Source organism: Teleopsis dalmanni, chromosome 2 (genome assembly GCF_002237135.1).
Source record: "Teleopsis dalmanni isolate 2A chromosome 2, ASM223713v2, whole genome shotgun sequence".
Taxonomy (NCBI): domain Eukaryota; kingdom Metazoa; phylum Arthropoda; class Insecta; order Diptera; family Diopsidae; genus Teleopsis; species Teleopsis dalmanni.
The window spans coordinates 8,777,997-8,800,688 of record NC_051847.1 but is presented as its reverse complement, the minus strand read 5'-3'; the positions used below and the strand labels follow the sequence as shown (position 1 = coordinate 8,800,688).

Below are 22,692 nucleotides of genomic sequence, written 5' to 3'. Positions count from 1 at the left end.
ATCTCGATAGTTCACATACTAATATTATTTCGTCGACTTCCAGTCGACACTTTAGTTTTAGATTGTAAACGCATCGTTGTATTTTCCAATTTTGGAGGTCCCGTTGTCATAACTGGGTTAATGGCTGGCTTATTGGCTTCACTCCTGTATAATTTTAATAAATATACCCTTTAATATATATCTGACTTGACTATTTGACTATAAAATTTACCTTGTCTTCTTAACTTGTATATTGTAGCTTAATTTTTCTAAAGTCATATCACCTGTTTTCTTGTCTATTATTATAATACATTCTTTCGTATAATTTCTGTGATTTCCCTTATAAACAGTATTAGGCACACCGGAATTTTCTGCAAATAGTAAAAAATTATTTAATTATTATTTATTTATTCATTTATTTTTATTTTTATTATTATTTTTTTTGAAAAAAATACAATGAAAAAAATATTAATGATTAGAACATTGCTGCGATGGTCAAGCGATAAACTTGAACATTCTATGTGTAGACATTAATTGATGAAAATATTTTAGATGTGACTTGATTTAGTTGTAATTTTATTTGATTCGACTGTAAATGAAAACTATAAACAGCAATATAAAATGCTGGGTTTTTTGAAAATTAAAAAATTAACTAATTATTAACTAAAAATGTGGCAAATGGCAGCTTTAAATGCAGATAACTTTTTTATAGATGTCGTGGTGTTAATACTCTGATTCTAGAATCACTATCTTCATCAGCACCTCAAGAAAAAGATAGAAGTATTTCAAATAATATTAGTTCTTATAGGATACTGAACTATAGGATGACAGGAAAAGCCAGGACGGGACTGTCTCATCGAAATTCTTGTGAATTGCCTTTGTTAGTGCCTAACGAAAGAACACAGAAGCATCGGTTGTGTTACTGTTCAAGCTTATCAAGATCAGCGGTTCGTTACTCGAAGTGTTTGTCAAAAGTGAGCAAAATCGTTCGAAAAAAAATAAGTGAGAAAGTTACATAAACGACCCGCAGACCACAAAAAAATGGTCGCGTCTTTAATAGATTCAACAATATATTTAATTTAAAAATCAGCCTAATACTTGCGTTTATCTTTCCAAATGTTCAAGGAAATTTGATTTAAAAAGAGTTTCTAATAAAGAAAGATTTGACTTCTTTTTACTTTACCTACCAAATTCTTTACATTTATTTTTTGGTGCTGTTAGTTGGCACTTTGATGTGAAATGAAAGAGTTTACTAATAAGAAGAAAAAGCTTTTCTAACTGCAAGCTGACAATTTGTACAGGTTTAGTAAGATATTGATATAAATTAGAATCAGTAGACGAATTAAATGTTATGTGGCATTTTCAATATATGACTTAATTACTACGATACTATAATCAATCTTCTATCTTTTATGAAGTAAATGTATATATCAAAGTATAATAATTTTTGTGCAACTATATTTGAAATTTAAATGCTCTAGATATAAAACAATTGGGAATTTTTATGAAATGATTCATTTAGAATACCAAGAAAACTATAATGATTTTATTCCTTTTCTTTTAAAAGAGTAAATATTATCGAATTATATGTATGAGTTTAATTTTCACTGTTTGAACACTAGGTATTGACGTCATAAATTGTTAAAATAATTAACAAAAACTTAAAAGAAACAATATAATAAAAAACATTGACACAAATCAAGCTTGTTGGACTAAAAAACAAACTATGGTATTGTGGTGAGAGAAATAATTTGAAACACTCATAAAAGCTCCAAATGTGTGAAAATGTTGGTTGAGGTTAAAATTTTAAAATTTTACAACATTCTTGACCAAAACTCAAAAGCAACAAGAAAAAGGCAGTCAATTTGCATTAAGAGAAAGAAGTTAAAGAAATTTTACACTTCCCAAAATATTTAGAGAAAAAAAAGAAAGTCTTGACAATACAAAAAAAAAAATTCAAGGCCGCAAAGTTAATGGATTTAAATTTTGTATGATTTTTGCGATTTGATTTATAAAAAAAATGGGTTAAAGAAGTCACAACACTTCACACTGCAACCTTAACTACTTTATCTTCGTTTTAGATATTTCGCTTCCGCAATATTTTTCCGTGATTTTTGTCAAGTTCATTGTTGCTTTAAAATTTTTCTATTTTTACTTAAAAAAATTACAATTTCAATAGCCCGTAAGTATTTAAACTTATTTTAACAAAAATAATAAAAAAATGAAGAAACAAGGTTACTTTTATTAAATCTAATTTTATGAAAACTAGAACATATATTCATAATATAGTTTATATAGTTTTAACATATAAAAAAGAATGTCTATGTCAAAAGAAGTTGTGGTATAAACGGATTTAAATCAAACGTTAAAAAAATATTAATAAAATTTATCTATTTATCTACAATATTTATCTACTTATTAATCTATATCATTAAATTGAAAATAGATTGCAACTGAAAACAGATTAAGGAAAGTCGGGAAAGAGTGCTCTATAGAGAAGAACAAACTAATAGTGTTTTCGATTAGTAAACCTGAATTCAAACTCGATCTGTCAAATTTTTAGAATAATATAACATTTTTATAGTAAATACATATATAGACATCCCCACCTTAAGTCCCACATCAATGGCGCTTTACGCAGACGACACATGCTTGATCTACTCCGATCGGGATGCCATAAATGTAAGCAACACGTTACAGGGAAATATAGACCTTATGGTGGAATACTTCCAAAAATGGAAGATTAAAATTAATAATGACAAAACCAAGGCTATATTTATAACTCGAAAAAGAAGACAGCATCCTCCAAGAGTGAGCGTTTGCGACACGGAGATACGGTGGGAGGATAACATAAAATATCTGGGGGTCACTTTTGACAAACGTGATCAAGTTGGCTTAAACATTTGAAATACAACGGAATAGCTGCTTATAAGATTCTACTTTTATAAAGCCGCTTATTAAAATTAGGGGCATCTTTTTCAACTTTAAAACAGAAAGTTACTTTATAACGCAAGTAATTAGAACCGGGTGGCACTTAATGTACGGATGTGTTTACATATAGCAAAGCCTTCAAATACCACCTTAAAGCAATTACAGATAGCTCAAAACCTGGCCTTAAGAAAACTGTTTAAGATTCCATGGTACATAAGATCAACGGACATACATAGAGATCTTAGGATTGACTCAGTGAAAAAATATATCAGAGACAGAGCTTTAAAATTATTCACTAAAGTTGATACGCTACTTAACCCTGCCATAGCAATCCTCAAGTCCACTTCTGGACTCTCAGGAAGATATGCTGATTTAAGGTCCGTCATCAATTAAAAGACAAATAAATGATATGATTTTTTAGCCTAGTTAAAGCCTAGTGTGGGGTAGTGATAAACCCCCCAGCCATTATAGAGTAAAAGTGCGTAATAGCACTAACTCAAGAAGAAGAAGAAGAAGAAGAAGATATATAGAATCAAATCACACTTTATATGTCAAATCATATAAAATAGCTATTAATTACAGGGTAATCTTGCTACTTTCGCAAAATATCTATGTTAGTGTTATAAATCAATCGCGAGTGTTATACATTTTGCCCCAAAATTTACCAATCGAAAATAAAACTGCACTAAAAGTGCATGAAAAGAGCATCTCGATTGAAAAAATTACCCCATAGTTACCAATTTACCAATTATATTAACACCATCAAATAAGCAGGATCTGATATTTGTATTGTCGTTATATGTGTACATTTCTGGGTTGATTGATAGGTTTCTGGGAATTTAAGCTCAACAAAATAGAAGCCTGGAAAAAAAGGATGTTGCACTAATCTTTTTCCTGTTGAAGTGCATATATTTCTCAGACTAAATAAGTACTTAAAAACCACATATAAATGAAGTGAATTTCACAGCTCAGAGTAAAATATCCACCTATCTTATTTGTTTATGTTTTGCAATTGTCAGGAAATGAGTACAATTCGTTCATTTGACTTTTCTTAAATCGATTTTTCTGGAATTTTAAATCAAGTATCACTTGTAAGGTTTAGCAATAGTCTTAACATATCTGGGTGGATTTAGGGACTCTATTCAGAGATAGCATAATAGATCGCATAAGTTGTACATATATTAACATAATAATAATAAAATAAATATATATTTGCATATATACGAGTATACGAATTAGATACGAAATACCTCAATAATATCAACTTGGTTGATATGCAATGAATGTTGAAAATTTTGGATTTTAACATATATGTACTTAACTGTTGTATATTTTAGTATTCATTAAAAATACGTGGGGGCAATGTGTAACATATGAACCTAAAGATGTACAACTGGTAACCCTAAAAGATATTAACAGTTTTTTTTTTTGTACTTTGCAGGAATATATTATTATATGGAAATGATCCCAAAAATTGTGAGGAAATCAATTTAACAAAAAAAAAAATCGAAATGTATATAAAAAAACTAATGCCCTTCGTCAAGTATATACAGTTGATTTATATAGCTATGGACTAAATATAAGAGAAAATTTTCAAGTATAAGTGTAGCGAAAGTTTATGATAGAATACTATATAAACCGTTGTTTAATTCTAGCTTCTGGTATTTCTTGATTTGTGCTAAATGCTTCATTATACTTTGATATACACAGAAACAAATATAATGGGAGGGTTTTGCCAAAAAATTTTTAAAGCACTTTAATCAATTCTACAAATTTATAGTGGAAACGTAATTAATTTTTCGGATTTTAAATGTTAATATAACTCATTAAACTGATTATATACGTACGACGACAGAAGTAGTGAGTAGCATGTATTCATTATTTTGATGCTGATAAAGTAGCATTTGTAGTCATATATATATATATATAAGTCAGACTTATGTTTAGCAACTATTTATCTAACTATAAAAAAATACCTATTGGTCTTTAATTATACTATATATTATAATTATACATTATAAATGAAAATATTTATTTCAGAAAGTAATATAATAAATTTTTTTAATTTTATTTTTTTAAATAACTAAAATTGTTTTTAAAAAAAAACAGGTATTTTCACCCGCTGGGGAATTATTATTATGATAAAAATTTAAAAAAATACCAAATTAAATGTTAAGACATGAAATATTAAAGTTAAAAGCTCAATGAATGATATGAGAAGAGTTAACTATACAATCAACCAAGCAACAACCCAACAAACTAACAAGTCAGCCAACAAGAAAACTAACGAATCAACAAGTAACAAACACGCAACAGCCAGAGTGTATCCCCACATCCAAGCCATGAATGTTCCGAGCCGCAAAACTCAATTTGAACCAGAAGACTTTGCGTCGTACAGATAAATTAAGCGGCGATACGATTACGAAAGCACTGAGATTTATAGACCAAAGTAACGGTATTGAACATTTAATTTTTAAGAAGCACAGCACAAGAAATAAAAATTACCAAAAATAAATTAAAAAATGAAAATGAAAATCATGGAATCACGAAATCAAGTACGCGTATCTTATAGAAATCATTTCATTCCAAATATTGAGACTTCATTAGTGGAATTAATTTTAGCTTTCATAGAAACCATATGAATGAAAACGCCTTGAGCCAGTATAAAAACTTATTGAGAAATAGTCAAAAAAATTAAAGAATCATTATATATATATTATTGTACAACATAAAAATCTGCAATATTATAGTTAATTTATGACACTTTATTTATTAAAAGAATATTGAGATTCTTTGGATTCTACAACATATAAAAATTATAATTTATAGGTTAACTAATGACTAAGCAGGCAATATGAGAGAAAACAGGGATTAATACTATAAACATTATTGATGAGGATATCATAAAATCACAATAAAGTGATAGAAATTATAGAAAAATGTGGAAAATTAGTTTACAATTTGAATTGATTGTCGTCTTATCCTTTGATAAGAGATATGGAACATCACCTGACGGAATCTAACATGCACTACTGCTTTTTAAAAGAAACTACAAGAATAAAAAAAAGAAGTCAAAGATTGAAGAAAATATTTTTAAAGTAGCATATGTTTTGCACACTGTATGCTAAATGTCTAAATTTAGTTTCAACAAGAAATCTGTGGATTAGGTCTATGTCCCTTACAAATTCATTTATTACGACCGTGGAGTTCCCGCTCTACACGAACCGGTTAAATTAATAATAAGGTGTCCATGATGATAATATGAGTAGTTGTTGAAAATAAAAACATAGATCAAAAACTTACTTGTGAAATTAAATCGGTTCACAAGAACATAGGTGGGCGGTCAGAATAAATAGATTCAAGTAGAATTTAAATAAATATAAATAGTATTTTGTGACATTGGATTTTAACTATATAAAGAATTTGTAATCGTTACTCGAAATGCAAATAAAGAAAATTTTCAAAAATTTTTCAAAAATTAAATCATAACTCATTAATTCACTAACGTTAATATTTTACTGGAAATTGTGACAGTTAACATTGGACTAAATATATATATTTTAGGGTTTCGGAAAATTGGCATTTTTCGATATATTATGAAAACTTATATTAGACAATACATTGTAAAAACTAGCAAATCATAATGTTTTAATGTGTAAAATCTAACCTTTCAAACTTGTTTGTCTGAGAGAATTAACATGTATCGGTATATTGTGACGACTGAAATTGGATTTAATATAAAACCTAGCATAACAATATGCATACTATACGTGACTTGGTCAATTCTTAATCGGTAGTTAATAATCGAATTAAATATTCGATTTAACAGGAATGTGAAAGAGCTAAAATAAATATGAGTAAAAACTTTTATAGGAAGTAAATATATTTATATATATTAATATAATTTTGTTTACAGGTGTTTCAAAGTAACGACAATATGTTTATTGAAAGAGTTGGAATCATAAATAAATCGAAACAGGAAACATATGGTTTATACAGTTAGGTTCGTATCATTTCAAATCGTTTTATTTAAAACTCTTAGAGAAAACAAGTACAACAAAAGTTAGTAAATAAAAACAAAACTGGTACATTTAAACTATTGTTTAAAAAACTACGAGTAGATAATAAATATCTTTTAATTGTATTTTTCTCCCTAAAAACTGGTCTTTTTTACAATTAATTTGTTTTAGTCTGCATGAAAGTAAAAATTGAATTCAAACACAAACTTGACTACCACAAAAACCTATCTGAAAAAGTATCGAAAAAGTATCTGAAAAGCTTACTTATTCATCGCATTGAGTTCAGTGCATGCAGTGTTTCGAGGCGTGGGCAGATTTAAAAGCCAAAACTGAAAACAATTGTATCAACAATTTTATTTCATTTAAAAGATAAAATAAAACTGTGTACATAAGATGAAAAGAACTTCAACTATTCAAAATATTTAAAAACTTTTTTTTTGTTTTACTTATTTTTGTTTTTTGCTTTTGTATTTTGGAGACACTGCAGCACATGTTACTGACTGTGCATTTCATAGGCAATTTTTGATGTTCAGTTCACGTTTTAGGCTGACGCATGTGACTGGGACGGAGTATAAAAGGTCAAAACTGCTGATAACAATTTAACAAAAACGTACAAATATACATATACATATATATATATATATATATATACACACTCGCATATATATGTATAATATATAAAAATAATTTAAATTTATATAAATGTACATTAAATTTATTTTATTTGTTTAATTTGCATAAAATATGCATAAATCGAAAGGAAAAATAAACTTTGCTCAAAGTGCTGAACCGGATTTTGCGGTTGTCTGCCGACGGTGCCGCACCACCACCACCACCGTTCACAGTTATGGGAGCAGTGGAGCAGAAGCGGTAAATAATAGCCGAGCCGAACTACGCTGAGCTGAGCTGAGCTAACTTGAGCGGTAGTTAAGGAGTTGAGGTTGAGTTTGAGTTTAAGTTTGGATATAAATGTTTAAGTTCAACTGCATACATTAAAATAAAAGTCAGTCTAAAGTAATTCAACAGCAACCGATATACTTGCAGCAACAACAACAACTAAACCAACCAATCTAAAAATACAAACAACCAAACTCGCAGATACCAAAAAATTTAAAAATTGTTCAGCCTTGTGCGGTGCGGTTTTCATTTGATCGATGGTAACAGTTTCTTTATTACAATTTTTGTTCATATTGTTATTGTAATTGTTGTGGTTGGTGTTATTGTTGTTATTGTTGTTACTGTGCGTCTTTCACTATTGCTGAGCTGTAATTTAGTTAAGCATTTTGCTTAATTTTATATTTTGATTTCAGATACATAATAAAAATCATTTTTTTTCTTTTTTCAACTTTTAGTGTTTTTTTAGTTTTGTATTTGTTACTTGTGTTACTGAGCTTCATTGGTGTAAATTTGTTAAACTTTTTTGACTGTTTTAATTTTTATCTATTTTTAGGAATTTTAATTAAATACTTAATTGGGTACAAAATTACTTTTTTGCTTTGGCATTTACACATATAAATGGACGAGATTTTCAAGCGAGGTAACTTACGAAATTTTTAAAGATTTATGACCACGTCAATGAAAAAAAAAATCTAAGATCGTTTAGAGTTTTTACCTTATAATTGTATCATAGACTGAGAAAAAATCTTTATTTACAGAGTAGATTAATTGGGTACTTCATGAATTTTCTCTTAAACATTCTTTTTACAAAAAACAAAAAAAAAATAAAATTTAAAAAAGCTACAAGACTGTCTATTGTTTTAATTTGTATTTTATAAGTCTTTCAAGTTAAGATCAGAATGTTAAAGATTGAAAGATTAATTTTTTATATGAAACTGCAATTAAACATACAAACAGTTAGAAGCATCAGCTTAGAATGTCGTAGAGTATACATTGACAAATGCTGTTAGTAATATCATTGAAAAAAATATATAAAAATTAATGAATTTTTATTTTTAATTGTTGAATTTCAATACTATTCTGTTTGTAGAGGTATTAATGTTGAGATTTGAAATGCATCGGTATGCAGCTAAAACCATTTAAGTCTCTATTTGTTTATAACTAACTTTCTACATGGACTCTTTGAAACAAATATTTTTCACTTAATTACTAAAGGAGTATATTAGTATTTGGATTTACTTAAATAAATCCGTCAGAAGGGTTCTGTGACGTAAACTTATACAATCTTTGTGACACCACAATTTAGATCGCAATTGACGCTTGTGGTTACGTTTTACTCTAATCATAATATTCCTTAATATGGTTCTGTATTAATTTCGATCTCTACATAAACTAAAATTCACATGGGAGATTACCATGTTCATTGCCTTATTAAGTTTCCGGATACTTGATCGTCAAATATTATTCCTAATTTTTTGACATATGATATAGTCACAAATCGAATGCAATTAATTTGTGTTTACGTCTCATTATCTCTCTCTCTCTCTCTGTTCTCATTATATCTCGTAATGATACCCCGTCTTCTTACAACTTTGTGCCTCAATTTACAATAAAATGATTAACATATTGTATCAGGCAACGTAGCATGTGTAGTATAGTGTTGTTTATTGCAATCCATGTAGTTTAAGTTCATCCGCTAGTGACAAGCGGTACTTGGTTATAGTAGACGACAGGTTACGGGTTTTATTGTTTTGTATTTTATCCTTAATATTACCGTGTATTCTTTCCGTAACTGATATTGTGCTTCAAATATTATTTAATTTGTTCGAAGCTTCAAGTATTTTAATGATCAAGTATCTTTGTACTGATCGAACATTTCGCTTCAACACAGAGAGCTGCTCGAATATCTTTTTGAATATATCAAGCAAACTGCTCGAGTAGTTCGATGTTCAAACACTTTGACACACTGGTGAGGTTATATTACAGAAAAAGGGTAAATAACTTATAGATTCTGTACAGCGAGCCCCATTGCTCGAGCAGTTCGGTACTTATACACTTTAAAGCACTAGTTGTTATATTATAAGAAAAGTGTAAAATGACCATTGATTCTACACAGAATGCGCAAATAGTGAACCTACTCTTTCCTAGAACTCTTTTAGATGCAAACTTAATGGCGCTATAACTTTTTGGTGTCCCCGAATAAGAAATATATAGAATATATACGTTTTGAGTACAATTTACTGCTTTCTTTAAAGCAACGTTCTTTAATAGCCCTTTGCTTCTCTTCGCTTTAGTCCTGTAATTAGATGTGATTTTTTCTGGGCCTTGCTGATTCCAAAATAACTTTAACTCATACTTTATTTTGATCACTATTTCGTATCTTCAAAATTTAAAAATTTTTTTTTAAATTTTAAATCTAACATATAAATACCTTATATTAATTATAAAAAATTGTTAAATTTTAATAGATATTTTAATTCTAATTTATATCTCCAATGTTATGTTTGTGTGATAAAACACAAAAATAAAACACAACTTGATCATTTTTTTCAGAGCTGATTGCTGATTCAATTAATGGACTTAATTATATTCAAATATTCAAATTAACCATTCAAAACGTGTCTTCACAAACTTCATTTGTGTATTGTTTGTGCTAAGGCATTCCATTATTATATCACTTCAGTATCACTTTTTTATTTATTAGACAGTAGAGCCACCTGCAAAAATACAAACAGCTGATAAGGCCATAGCAGTTATCTGCGGTTCCCCATATGCTATAAAGCTTTTGCTGCATTTATTGCAATAAAATAAGTGAAAGTACTTTTAATAAATTCAATGTTTTTTTTTATTATATTTAAATTAAATAATTGTTGTAGTAATGCGACAATACGGCCAACCCAACAATATCATTAAAGTCAAAGCGATAAGAGAGAAAAGTACATGCTTTATCAAGAGTAAATAAAAATGTATGTACTATTTATTAATAAATAAAGTTTTTTTTAGTGTGAGATACAAAAGCGTCGATAAGTATTTTAAACGCTGTTGAAATTTACAATTCATTTACAATTAAAATAAAAATAAAATACAAATAGAGAGAGAAATAAAAACTTTTTGATAAAAGACAATACCATTTTATTTTTTCAATTTATTTTGAAATTCATACCTTATACCTTTGTTTCACCTTTAACAATTTCGTTTGAAAATGTAAATAATACTTTATTACAATATTAAGGTAAAAATAAAATACAAAAGACACCAACCAAACATCCCAGTAATTCAATAATGTTCTGATATTCTGACATGTTTTTAATTTTAAGAACAATAAAAGTCATTGACATTTACTGATGTAATCACGTTTGGGAAATTAAAAGTTCATTTTTGAGATAATGATGTTTCGTATACGAAACGCTGATGATGAGGTACTTGAATTCAACGCTCCAAAAATAAGCAATCAGCCAAAGTAACAGCAACAAATCGTCTAACCAAATCGCCATGTGTGAATATATTAAAAATGCTTTCAAAATTTGCAATAAATAATTCAATGAAACATCGTTCATTTAGTCCACGTGAGTCCGTCCAATAAAGCTCAATAAATAAAATAGAAAAATCGTATAGAAAATTTATCGAAAAGTACCGAAGCCATTTCTCACATGTATCGGCGCGTCGTGTAGATATTTATTTTTTTTTTTTTGCAAGTGTGTAGATAAACATTTCTAGTGTCAAACAGAAAAGCAATTCGAGAATATTCAAGTCTATATATTGTTTTAGGAGATTTCGGAAAAAATTATATACCTATATAAAATAAAATGATATACTGAAGAGCATTTTTTATTTAAATAGGCCCACCAATCGTTTAAATGTACAGTGGGCAATTTTTGTAAAATAACTTAGAATGTCAGATTATTTTATTTTGTATCTTTGGAAGGCTTTAACAAAATTTTCTCATGAATCTAAAAATGTATTAAATCTGACTTTAATATAAATACAAGTAAAAAGTGTCATCATTTCTCTGAAGAGTTCGAGTGATTTGGAAGCTTTGTATGGTTTGTGAGGTTTGCTTTTAAACAATCAATTTCAGTTCTAATCATTGGAATATTTCAGTCTGTCTATATAATTATACTTTTTATGTACCAATGAACTCTCTGTATTTGATGTTAGAAACTCAAACAAAGCTTTACGAAAAATTCAATGTTGTATTATTCCAATTCTTGATTCTATAGATCGACATCCAGACATCGATTTAATATAATGCCGATTTGAAAACCATGAGTTAATGAGCCAGTTAAATGCTTTCTAATTCATTTATGTTTGTATCAATTTATATAATTTTAAGATAACGTTTTTTATTGTGACTGCTGGGCATGTTGTTTATTCAGAGAGATGGATCATTATGTGCCTATTATATACTATAAAGAACTGTAATATTACTTTATACTACGAGTGTAATAAATAAAATAAATTTATAATAAATAATATTTTACTGAAAACTCAATATATTTTGCCGATTACACTCCATATAAATTCCATTTACCACCACTGTATCTTAAGAGTTGGAAAACACAGTTGTCAAATAATTTGGAGATGCAGATTTAATTAAAACAACCGACGACAACATCGCTTATAGCAACAAAACTTGATAAAATTGAGGTCATATGCGTTGTTGTTACTTTTGATGATGATGATGCACAAGGAGGAAAGTAAAAAATAATTCATATAAAAATAAAAAGATAAATAAAAATATAAACACATTTAAATCTATAGGTAAAAACAAATCAGAAGTATGCCAAATGGGTATTTGTGTTGCTACGGAAAACTGATGGCCGTCGCGATGTGCCACAACATTCTAAACATTCTTACTCTGCGCTGAAAAATATAAATGCATTGAAATTCAACTGAATAATATAGATTTTATATCTATTTACATTTTTATTTAACAAAGTAAAGAGCACTTAAATAAAATTTCCTTGAACTATATTTCCAGGAAGCATTTCGCATTTTACAAGCATTTCATAGCTTTGCTACTGTTCAACATGTGGAGTATTATATTTTAATTATTGCAAAACAATAAGAAGGCTGTCATATCTTATATAGAATTAAAATAAAATGTTAACAGACGAAAAAAAAATTCGATAAGAGAGACATCAAGAGGGAGAGAGAGCAAGAGAGATAAGAAGAATGAGAGAGATATAATAAATAAGAGAGAAAAAGAAAGAGATAGAGAGGAGAGGTAGGGAGAAATAAGGAAGGGGCTAAAAGCAGGTTGATTCTGGAGGAAAAGATAGGAAGAGTGAAGGAAAGAGGGAGGTATAGATAAAATAGAAGATAGGGATAGAGAAGGAAGAAGGCCGAGAGTAAGAGCGAGAGTGGGTGAATGAGAAGGGCAGGAAAGAGAGGAGAGATAAGGAGAAAAAGTGCGTGAGAGAGAAAGAGCGCGATACAAATAGACTTGAATCTTAGTATAATAAATTTATCCAATTCAGAAAGCAAGAATGATATATCAGAGACTTAAACTGGTTAATATCCAATGTATGGAAAAGCATATTGTTTTCTGTTCGCCAAGCTCTGAAAGTTCACTTTCGTTGGGCAAAATTACTGACTCACTTAAGATAGATCAACTCTGAACATACTGCTCGTATAAGTTAATTTAAAATTTTAGGTGCATACCAACTAGAGGATGAAAACCTTCAAAAACTCCCTCCATAAAAGCAGCTCCGATTCCTCGAGATACTAAATGTTTTAATACAAAGGGGTGCACAATAAATCGTGGTTGCAATGCATAAAGGCTTTAGCCCAACCTGATTTGCAATATGTATGATATATATGTTCACTTAACTATTTGTAAATCGAGTAGCTACGATAGTTATAGCCTCATTATGACGATTTTACAAAGCTATCCTTTACAAACGAAGATCAATTATAGATATATATATTTTAAGTTCAATACTATTCAACAACTCTTGTTTAATATTCTCTTTATATAAAAAAAATAACTATTTATGTCTGAAAAATGGAGTGTAAATAAAAGTATACAAATATTTCTTTTTCAGATATTAAAATATTTAAGAGATGATACATATTTAAGAACTTGCTTCATGTATAAAGTATAATGAATAAAATACAAGCGGATACAGAATTCTGACTAGTGTTAGGATCCAGTTTCAGATAACAAATCTTATTCTTCGTTGAGTAGAGCACATCAATGTTTAATTGTGACGCGATACTTATAGTACAATCCAGAATTTACAATTTTATCTACAATTTTACATTGTAGATACAAGAAGACCCCGAATCCAGAATACAATTAAATGTACATTGGTCTGGGCACTGAAAATCATTTGTATTATTTAATTTTTTTTTTAAGGAACGTTCGTTCGCCTGAGGTGTATTCGCATGTGGATGAAGTATTTAGGTGCAATAAAAATAAAAAAACTCAGAATAAAAATAAATGAAAAATAATAAAGAAAATGAGATTAAAAGACTAAAAAAACTAAAGAAATAATGTGCAAATAAAGAATTAACATGCGAGCAACAATTGTGTGATGACATAATTTTTCCATTATTAAGTTTAAAATTAAAAGCAACAACCACAACAACAACAAAGAAACTGCTACTACTTTTTATTTGAAATAAAAGTAATTTTAGTTAAAAAATCAGTGAAGCATTCCACAAAGTAAACATTTTTACATAAAAATATATACGAACATGCATATACCTTGCATACATACAAACATACATACATACTTACTTGAGCTCGCAATGCCTATGCAAATGGTGCATAGGCAATAGACACTGTTAGATATGTAGTTAGACGTTAGACAAACAGACAGACATTGTTCATGAGATTGGTTTATTTTTACAATACTTTGTAGGTTTATGGTTGGAGTAAAATTTGATATGAAATGTAATGAAAAGTTTCGTGATTTTTATGCATTTTTTCTGCACGATATGTTGACAATAACTCGTAACAAATTAAGTAGAAAAAGTTAAGGAAAAGTATTTACATAACTTTTGTAATAAAATATTTTAAGCGGAACTCACTCTTCTTCTCTTCTTTGGCGCTAGCGCTACTTGCAATTACAATAATTTCGACTTACTCATTAAACGTTTTGTTAACTGTGATACTTAGAAAAGATATTAAGATATTATATAAAAAAAACAATTTTACTTTTAAATGGAAATTAAAAAATCCCCTAACTCTCACAGCAACAATTTTAAAAGGTAAATTAATTAAACTTGTTGTGAACACAACATTTACGTATCTTATACTTTACCATAATTTAAAGACAACTAAAATTATCTACTTAAGCACAAATCATATTTGTAACTAGATTGTAATTAAATAGATGTTGTGAAAAAATAATTCCATTTAATAAGTGAAAGGAATTACAACAATTTCGGACTTCTCACTGCAATCGAACATACTAGAAGGTATAGTCGAATCTTCGAGAAGCTTATATGTAACTACAAATACTAATCCTTTATATTAATGTATCTACAATTTTAAGTCGATTTACCTCTTAATTCACTTGAACAGTGTCTTTAGTATTGATTTCTTTTTTTTAAATGAAATAATTGAATAAGCCAAAATTATTAATTTCTTTCGACACAAACAGAAGTTTATCTGAATTTGTTAAAAGTGAGTAAGAAAATCACTTTCACTCTCAATATCACAAAACATGCCGACCTTTTTAAAGCTGCTTAAAAAATCGTCAAAGATATATCAAACTATGGTCAATCATATTCTGCAGTTCTACAGCATAAATCAATAAATCGATAAAACAATATAATATTTGATGATTGATTAGTAAAAAACAATAAAAAAATGCGGGAGTCATCATAAGTACAGGTCACCGATAGGATATGTAGAACGTTTACTCTTAGCAATTGAACGCAGTCTCAATCAATATTCCGGAAAATTTTGGCGATAAACATTCAAATTAATCTTGACGGCAGAGTCGTATCTTTCAACTAATAACGTTATTAACTATTTAAACCACCCAAACCATCACAAACGGTAGGAGCCGTATACAACTTATTGTGAGCAGTTAAATGTCTAAATTTTTATATAACTTCCATCATAATTGTTTAGAAATTATTCAATTGAGAAAATTTTTCATTAGATCTTCAGGGAAGTTGATAACATAATGTTAATTTAAATGCAAGAGCTTTTTTAGGTTTTTTTTTTATCATTGGTAAAATTTTGTCATTTTTAGAACTCTTAAATCTTCACCATGCCTTCATTTGTGATATGGTTGTTTTTCATATGTTTAACTGATCAACTATTTGTTTTCTAAATTCGTTCAATTCAAATCTTAATTTTCCGAGCAATTTCCGACGCAGATAAAGTTTCTTTCCAATCATTTCTTTAATTCGAACCTTATATTCCCAACCATTTCTGATACTGATTATCTATCTTTTTGAATCGCCAGTTTTGTTACTCAAGATTTGGAAGGTGTATCGACATTGGGTTTTTCGAGATTTCCAATAGTAGTGACTTGGTCAAATGTGTTGCACTGTCACGCTACTATGTGTGAAGTGCATCACGGCTTAAATCTTTTTCAAATTACTATATCACTATATTATGTATATAAAATTATAGAAATTTTTTTCTTTAGTCTTATTATTATATTAAATGAAAATCTTTCAAAAAGTTCTATAAAAAATGTAAGTTACATATCCGATGTCTGAGTGGAAACTACAAATAGCAATATTTAGTTAAATTAACGCTCATTATTGCATTAGAAGACATTTATAAAATTTTGTGTTCCGTTTTGTTTTGCTATTTACTTTTCTTCTTCTTTGTTAAAGCTTTCAGAATTACACGTGATTATTGGCACCAATGAAAACCCAAGTCAAATGTTGTACACGTGTACGTTCAGTGCATGCTTGTGACAGTAGCACTGTATACTGGTTTTAATTGTCATTTCGTGATTATCGAAAGTAGAGAAGATATTTTATTGAATTAATATTGAACTTTACTTGTACTTCTAACAAATGTCACTTCAGAGAATTGACAAACTCAACTTATTTATCGGTTTAGTAAATCAAGTGCCTTTGCTTGTCGTTAAAGCTAATTTAATGTCTGAAATGAAATACTTTCCTGGTAAGAGTATTTAATTGGCCTTAGCAACAATATTGAAAAGAGTAGAGAAGGAAAAAAAAGTAGAGAAGGCAAATAGTGAAACTGGATTTAAAAAATCGTGAATTGGAGCAGTAACCTGTTTTTTGCTAGAAAATTATTCAGAAATCAATTCGAGAAATATAAACTTTTTTAAAACTATTTGCATATCTCTTTTTCTACATATACACATACACACATATACAAATATACCCCATTCATTTGTAAATAATAAATTACAAATCCTACAATTTTTAAAATTTAGGCTTTTTTTATCATAATCATCTACCATAAAAAAATTAGCACAATCAAATAATAGAAAAACGTTGAATGAAATTGAATAAATTTAATTCCAGAAATAACTCTGCGTGCGTTGTGACATTAAAGGTCTGTTAAAGGTCTATGAACAGTGCAAAGACAACAAAAATGAAAAAACAAAATGAAAAAACAAAAAAAAAATATCAAAATAAATAACAATCCAAACACATAAAGAAAGCATTTGCAATTCAACTAAATTGAATTCAACATTGAAAGAGTAAGCAAAATTATTTAGCATAAAAAGACAACAACAACCAAAAACTAAATAGATAAGATAAAAAAACTACACGTGCATATGTGCAAAAACAAACAGAGTAGACAACATTAAAACAAAAACAATAACAAAAATAATTATAATATTAGTTAACAGCAGAACATTATCACGCCTCAAATTACAACATAATATGAGCCAAAGCAAGAAGAAGAAGAACAATCAAACAATCAGTTAACATGAACTTGTTCACAAAAACGCAGTGGAAATCAGCAACAACAAACAACACATAAGCACATAGTCACTTAAGCAACCCCCCTTAGATTTAACACCTTTGCAAGGGAACGAGAACGAGCGAAATTGAAAATGTAGAAATCAACAAATTATCAATTGAAGGCTGAAAGCTCCAACAGAGGAAATACTCATGCACAGAAATAAATTGATTGTGTTGTTGTTGTTGCTGCTGTTCTTACTTAAAATGTTATTATTATTTTTTATGTTGAGTTATTTATCATTTAGCATTGATATAATTACACAGAATATTTGCAATATTTTTATTGTTGTAAAAGGTAATTATTTGTTTTTATGATGATAATATTTTATTAATATTTTTTACTAAATAAACGTATTAATTAATTAATATTAATAGAAAACTTGATTTATACAATTAATAAATCTTTGAAGGTTCATGATAATTAAAAAAAAATTTTTTTTTTGCTAGGTCAATTTAAATTATAAATATTTAATAATATTACAAAAGCATATAATATTAATATAATAAATATTATAGTAGGTACCATATACTGAATTTCAGTTATTGGATAAAAACTTAATAAATTTTGATTCAAGTTATTTTATCAGTGAACTTTTATTTTCCATTTGTTTTATTTCTTTTTTACTTTCATTTTTTCGCTCCTATTATTGTTGTTGTTGTTACTATTAATGTAATGTATTTGTATGAGTGTGTGCACGCGTAGGCAAGTATAAAAAAAATAAATTAATATAAATTTATTGAGAAGGAAATTTATTATTTTTAATTTAAATTTGTCAATTAAAAATTTTAAACAATGGCAAGAAATTTTTATGCCAAATTTCATCCTTAATTAATTGATTTCATTTAGTTTAGTTGTGGTTTTCAAACACCAATTTCGGTTGATTTTGGGGATGTTTCAAACCCCTGATGAGGTGTATTTTTAATCCAGTTTTCTGGATTAGGATTCAGTGTTTATATTGCAAACAAAGTTTGCGTTATATATTGCACTCAAATCAAATTTTTTTGTATGGTTACTTTTTTAAATATTAAATACCATTTGACTTTAAATAACTTATATATCAATAATAGTAATGAAGTGACCCATAGCTGCTAAAACCTCTTTTGGTGTATAACTAACTTGTATTTTGAAGGTTCTTCTTTTAAAAACTGCTAAAATAATATTTAATTAATATAGAAAATTGTGGAAACAATATTATAATTTTAACCATTATTTTTCTCATCATAGCTGATCTTTACAGGCATATATTATTCTGTAATTTTCGCCAGACAGTTCGACTAGTAGATTTCTGCCATTAAATATGTCATGTCAAATCATTCGTCTTTTCATTGGTGGGTATAAAATTGAACAACTTGCGTATGCAATATCCAAATTAAGAAATTCTCACCTATAGATATTCTGACTTCCATTTGAAAAGCTAAATGTCTTCTGTTTATTTACTGTTACTTATTAGTAAAAATATTCTATGATAGCCGGAGTGGTTGGTTCGACTACGATTCCAGAAACTTATTATATTCTATTTTATTTTATAATTGCTATATTATAAAAACATAAAACTAATTATAACAAGTATAAATGAATTTCGTAATTATAAACTAATATTATATTATTTGTAATTAATTGAATTTTTCTTTGACCATACAGCTGTTTCGTGTATCTCCAAATACACATCTACAGTGGTCTTGGAAATAATTCTTGTATTTAATTATTCGTAAATAATTTTTTTTTTTGAGATTGCAAATACCAGGAATCGAACTCGTGTCCTGCTAAATTTGAGGCTGAGAGTCAGCGCATCTTAACCAATTGATCCAAAGTCGTACTTGACTTGTATATGTTCTCACATTTTTCGAGAATTTTATTAACAAATTCACTTGCTGTGTTTATATTAGAACGAAATCATAAACCAGCTGTAGAATAATTGAATTAATTAATTATATTTTTATTTTTAATTATTAAATTTCAATACTATTCTGTTTGTAGAGGCATTATTTGTTTGTAATTATAAACTGTGTAATTTAAAAACCATGCTTTATAATTACATCTAGTTTATTAGGTTTTGTATATAATACATGGAAATAAATATTTGATTTTATATGCAAATTACCGTATCTTATATGAAAGCAGAAAGTTCTTTTCAAATATTTAATAAAAATTTGATAAGGTAACGTTATGCCTTTTATTTACAATTTAACGTTTGAAGAAAATTTATAACAGTGAAATATAGCCATAACTCCTCCATAACATTTAAATACACTTTTTAGTTTTTTATTTCAATACAAATAATATGATAAAAGGAATAAATACAATAAAAATAAAAACTACTTCAGTTGTTTCTGCAAGTGGTTCGCATTCATGAACGAAAAAATATATTTACACACAGCATTTGTATATTAAAACCATATTTAGATAAATATATATATGTAGGTATAAGCATTTCTATTAAAATGTAGGTTACCTCAATTGAAAGCAGAATTAGAACAAACAACTTAACACAACCATCAAAGTAATAACATTAAAAACAAGCCAGCATATGCGAAAGAGCAGATACCAGAAGAGTGCATGTTGTTTAGTATATTCTATCTACTTTACAGACCTACAAAGCTATTTTATAAATAAATGACTGTCATGTTATGTATAGAATAACTGCGGTATTTAATGAGAAATAAAATCCAATGCTCATAGTAATTGAGTAATAAGTGAGTAGTAATGTCGGTTGTCAACAGTCGGTAGTAATGTCAGCAATGCGAGCAGAACCGAATTCAAATGGTCACACTGCTTAAAATGCAATACATGTCTGTAATTAATATTAATGTGTGAGAAGTACGTACTCATTTATCACATATATCAGATACGATTCTGGTATAGTAGTAAAATACTACATCGCTCGCTTAATGCATACATATTCATTCCTTACTACAAATCAATTCAATGCAGTTTCTAATATACATTTCAATAGAATGAACGAACGAACGAACGAATCTACACACTGTACATTGCGTATAGTGTTATAGTAACAGGCGCTCATGCTCATTTATCTAATAATTCTCAATCGGTTTATTATGTTGATAATGAACTTGCTTTTGCATGCCATTCGACACGGTGTGCTAATATTTCGTTTTTTTTTCTTCTTTTTTTTTTTGGATTGTATCTCTTTTATTTTCTCAACTCGTTTACGTTTCATATATACTCAGTTTTCATTATTAATTACGAACATCAAAAAAAAAAAATATGGCAAAAAATAGTTTAATATGTGCTATCAGCAAGTAGAATTCGATAACAAATTTTTTTTTAATTTTTTGATTAGTTTGAAAATGTTTACGGATTTTATTTATTTGGAATTTGGTCAATAGTTTGAATTATAAGCAAACAAAAAAAAAAGAGATTCAAGTTCATTGTTGAAATTATCATCGGAGATTATTCCAAAAATAAATATAGCTTTTTAGAAAATTGCTTTAAATTGTTTAATAAAAGAAAATTCATACCAATTAAAATTAAAATTATTTGATTTAAAATAAATCAAATGATTGGGCAAGTTATGAACTAAGCTAGAAATGTGAAAAAAAATGCTGTATAACCTAGTAAAGAAATGTGTCTAACCGTAGTAAATTTTATATTTATTTATATTTAGTTCAAGTATTTATTATCGGAAAAATCAAACTCAAACATTTAAGTACTTTATATGTTAAATGTTGAAATGGACAATTGAGGTATCCGAGTTTGAAATAAATAGCAATCCACATTCGACTCAGTTTTCAGATATCCAAAATCATTCATCTTAAGTTTAAAGAATATAGCAGCTAATGAATTTATAGTAATTTCGAAGAAAATATAACCCATCTTGAGAAAGAAATCTACGAAAAGTGAAAGCACGGCGATACAGTATAAAATACAGTCTAGTATAGTATAAATAAATTATTATTTAATAATAATAAAAATAAAAATAATTACTTGTTGAATATACATAGTTCTAACTATAATAATCTAATTTTTTTAATTAATATAAATTGAAGACCATAAAAATTTTTATCGACCTTTTTTTTATAATGGTTTTTATATATATTTTTTATTCTGACATATTTCGATTTTCCTTGCGAGTCATCAACAGGATCATAATAAAAAATATTAATTGTTGAATTATTTAACAAAAAGTGACCTATAGCCTATAAACTTTAAAATCAAAATTAAAAAAAAAATAAAAACTTAAGCACTCTTTCATCGAATAATACATTCACATTTTATAGTAAGTAATTATCGGTTTTCAGAGTGAAATAAAACATATCTGAAAGTTAATAAATAATAATAATTAAATATCGAGAATTAAACCAACAATTGCTTTGAACCGTGAATTTTAAAATAATTACTGAATTTTTCATTCAAGATATACTTCTGTCATCGTCTATCTAAGAAGAAATTTAATCATTGTTGCTGTTATCAGGAAACAAGTCGACTACCATTATCATCTGTCTTTCATTGGACAGAAATGAAGTCTGAATACTACAATCAAAATATGTTTTAATGTTTATTAATTTCAACCTCCATTTAGGCAAAAGAAATCAATCAAATATCGACATGCGGCTTTTATTGAAATAAAAGATGTCGCAAAAACTAAATCCAAAGATTTTTTAGATGATTTTTTAAGAGCCTTAAACTCTATACACCTTAAACTCTTTAGCACCAATGTTTTCACTATGTTCTTATAGGTCTCCGTGTATCATTCTTCATCCCTCTGATAAATTTCATGAAGAGTAACTGTAACGATTTTTTATCTTAATTTTTGATAAGAATCCAAATTGGAAGACTTTCTAGGGATAGGGATAGCAAATAGATCATGATATATTATTACTACTTCCAAATTAAAAATTATCAGTGGGTTTCAGAAGTTCTGTTTCTTTTCAACAAAAAGTTGAATTAAATCCTACATTGTATTAAAAGTTTTATCGTTGAAAA

At 27.8% G+C, this 22,692-nt stretch overlaps 1 protein-coding gene across 1 annotated transcript in view; it reads right to left on the bottom strand.

Annotated features, from left to right (window-relative positions):
• LOC119685106 (ell-associated factor Eaf-like) overlaps positions 1 to 22,692 on the bottom strand; it is a 35,611-nt gene that overhangs the window by 8,355 nt on the left and 4,564 nt on the right. Inside the window, exons 3-4 of the mRNA XM_038099312.1 lie at positions 212 to 350; positions 20 to 144 (exon numbers count right to left, since the gene is read on the bottom strand). Of these exons, the coding sequence (XP_037955240.1) occupies positions 20 to 144; positions 212 to 350 (264 nt within the window). The remainder of the gene's footprint in view (positions 1 to 19; positions 145 to 211; positions 351 to 22,692) is intronic.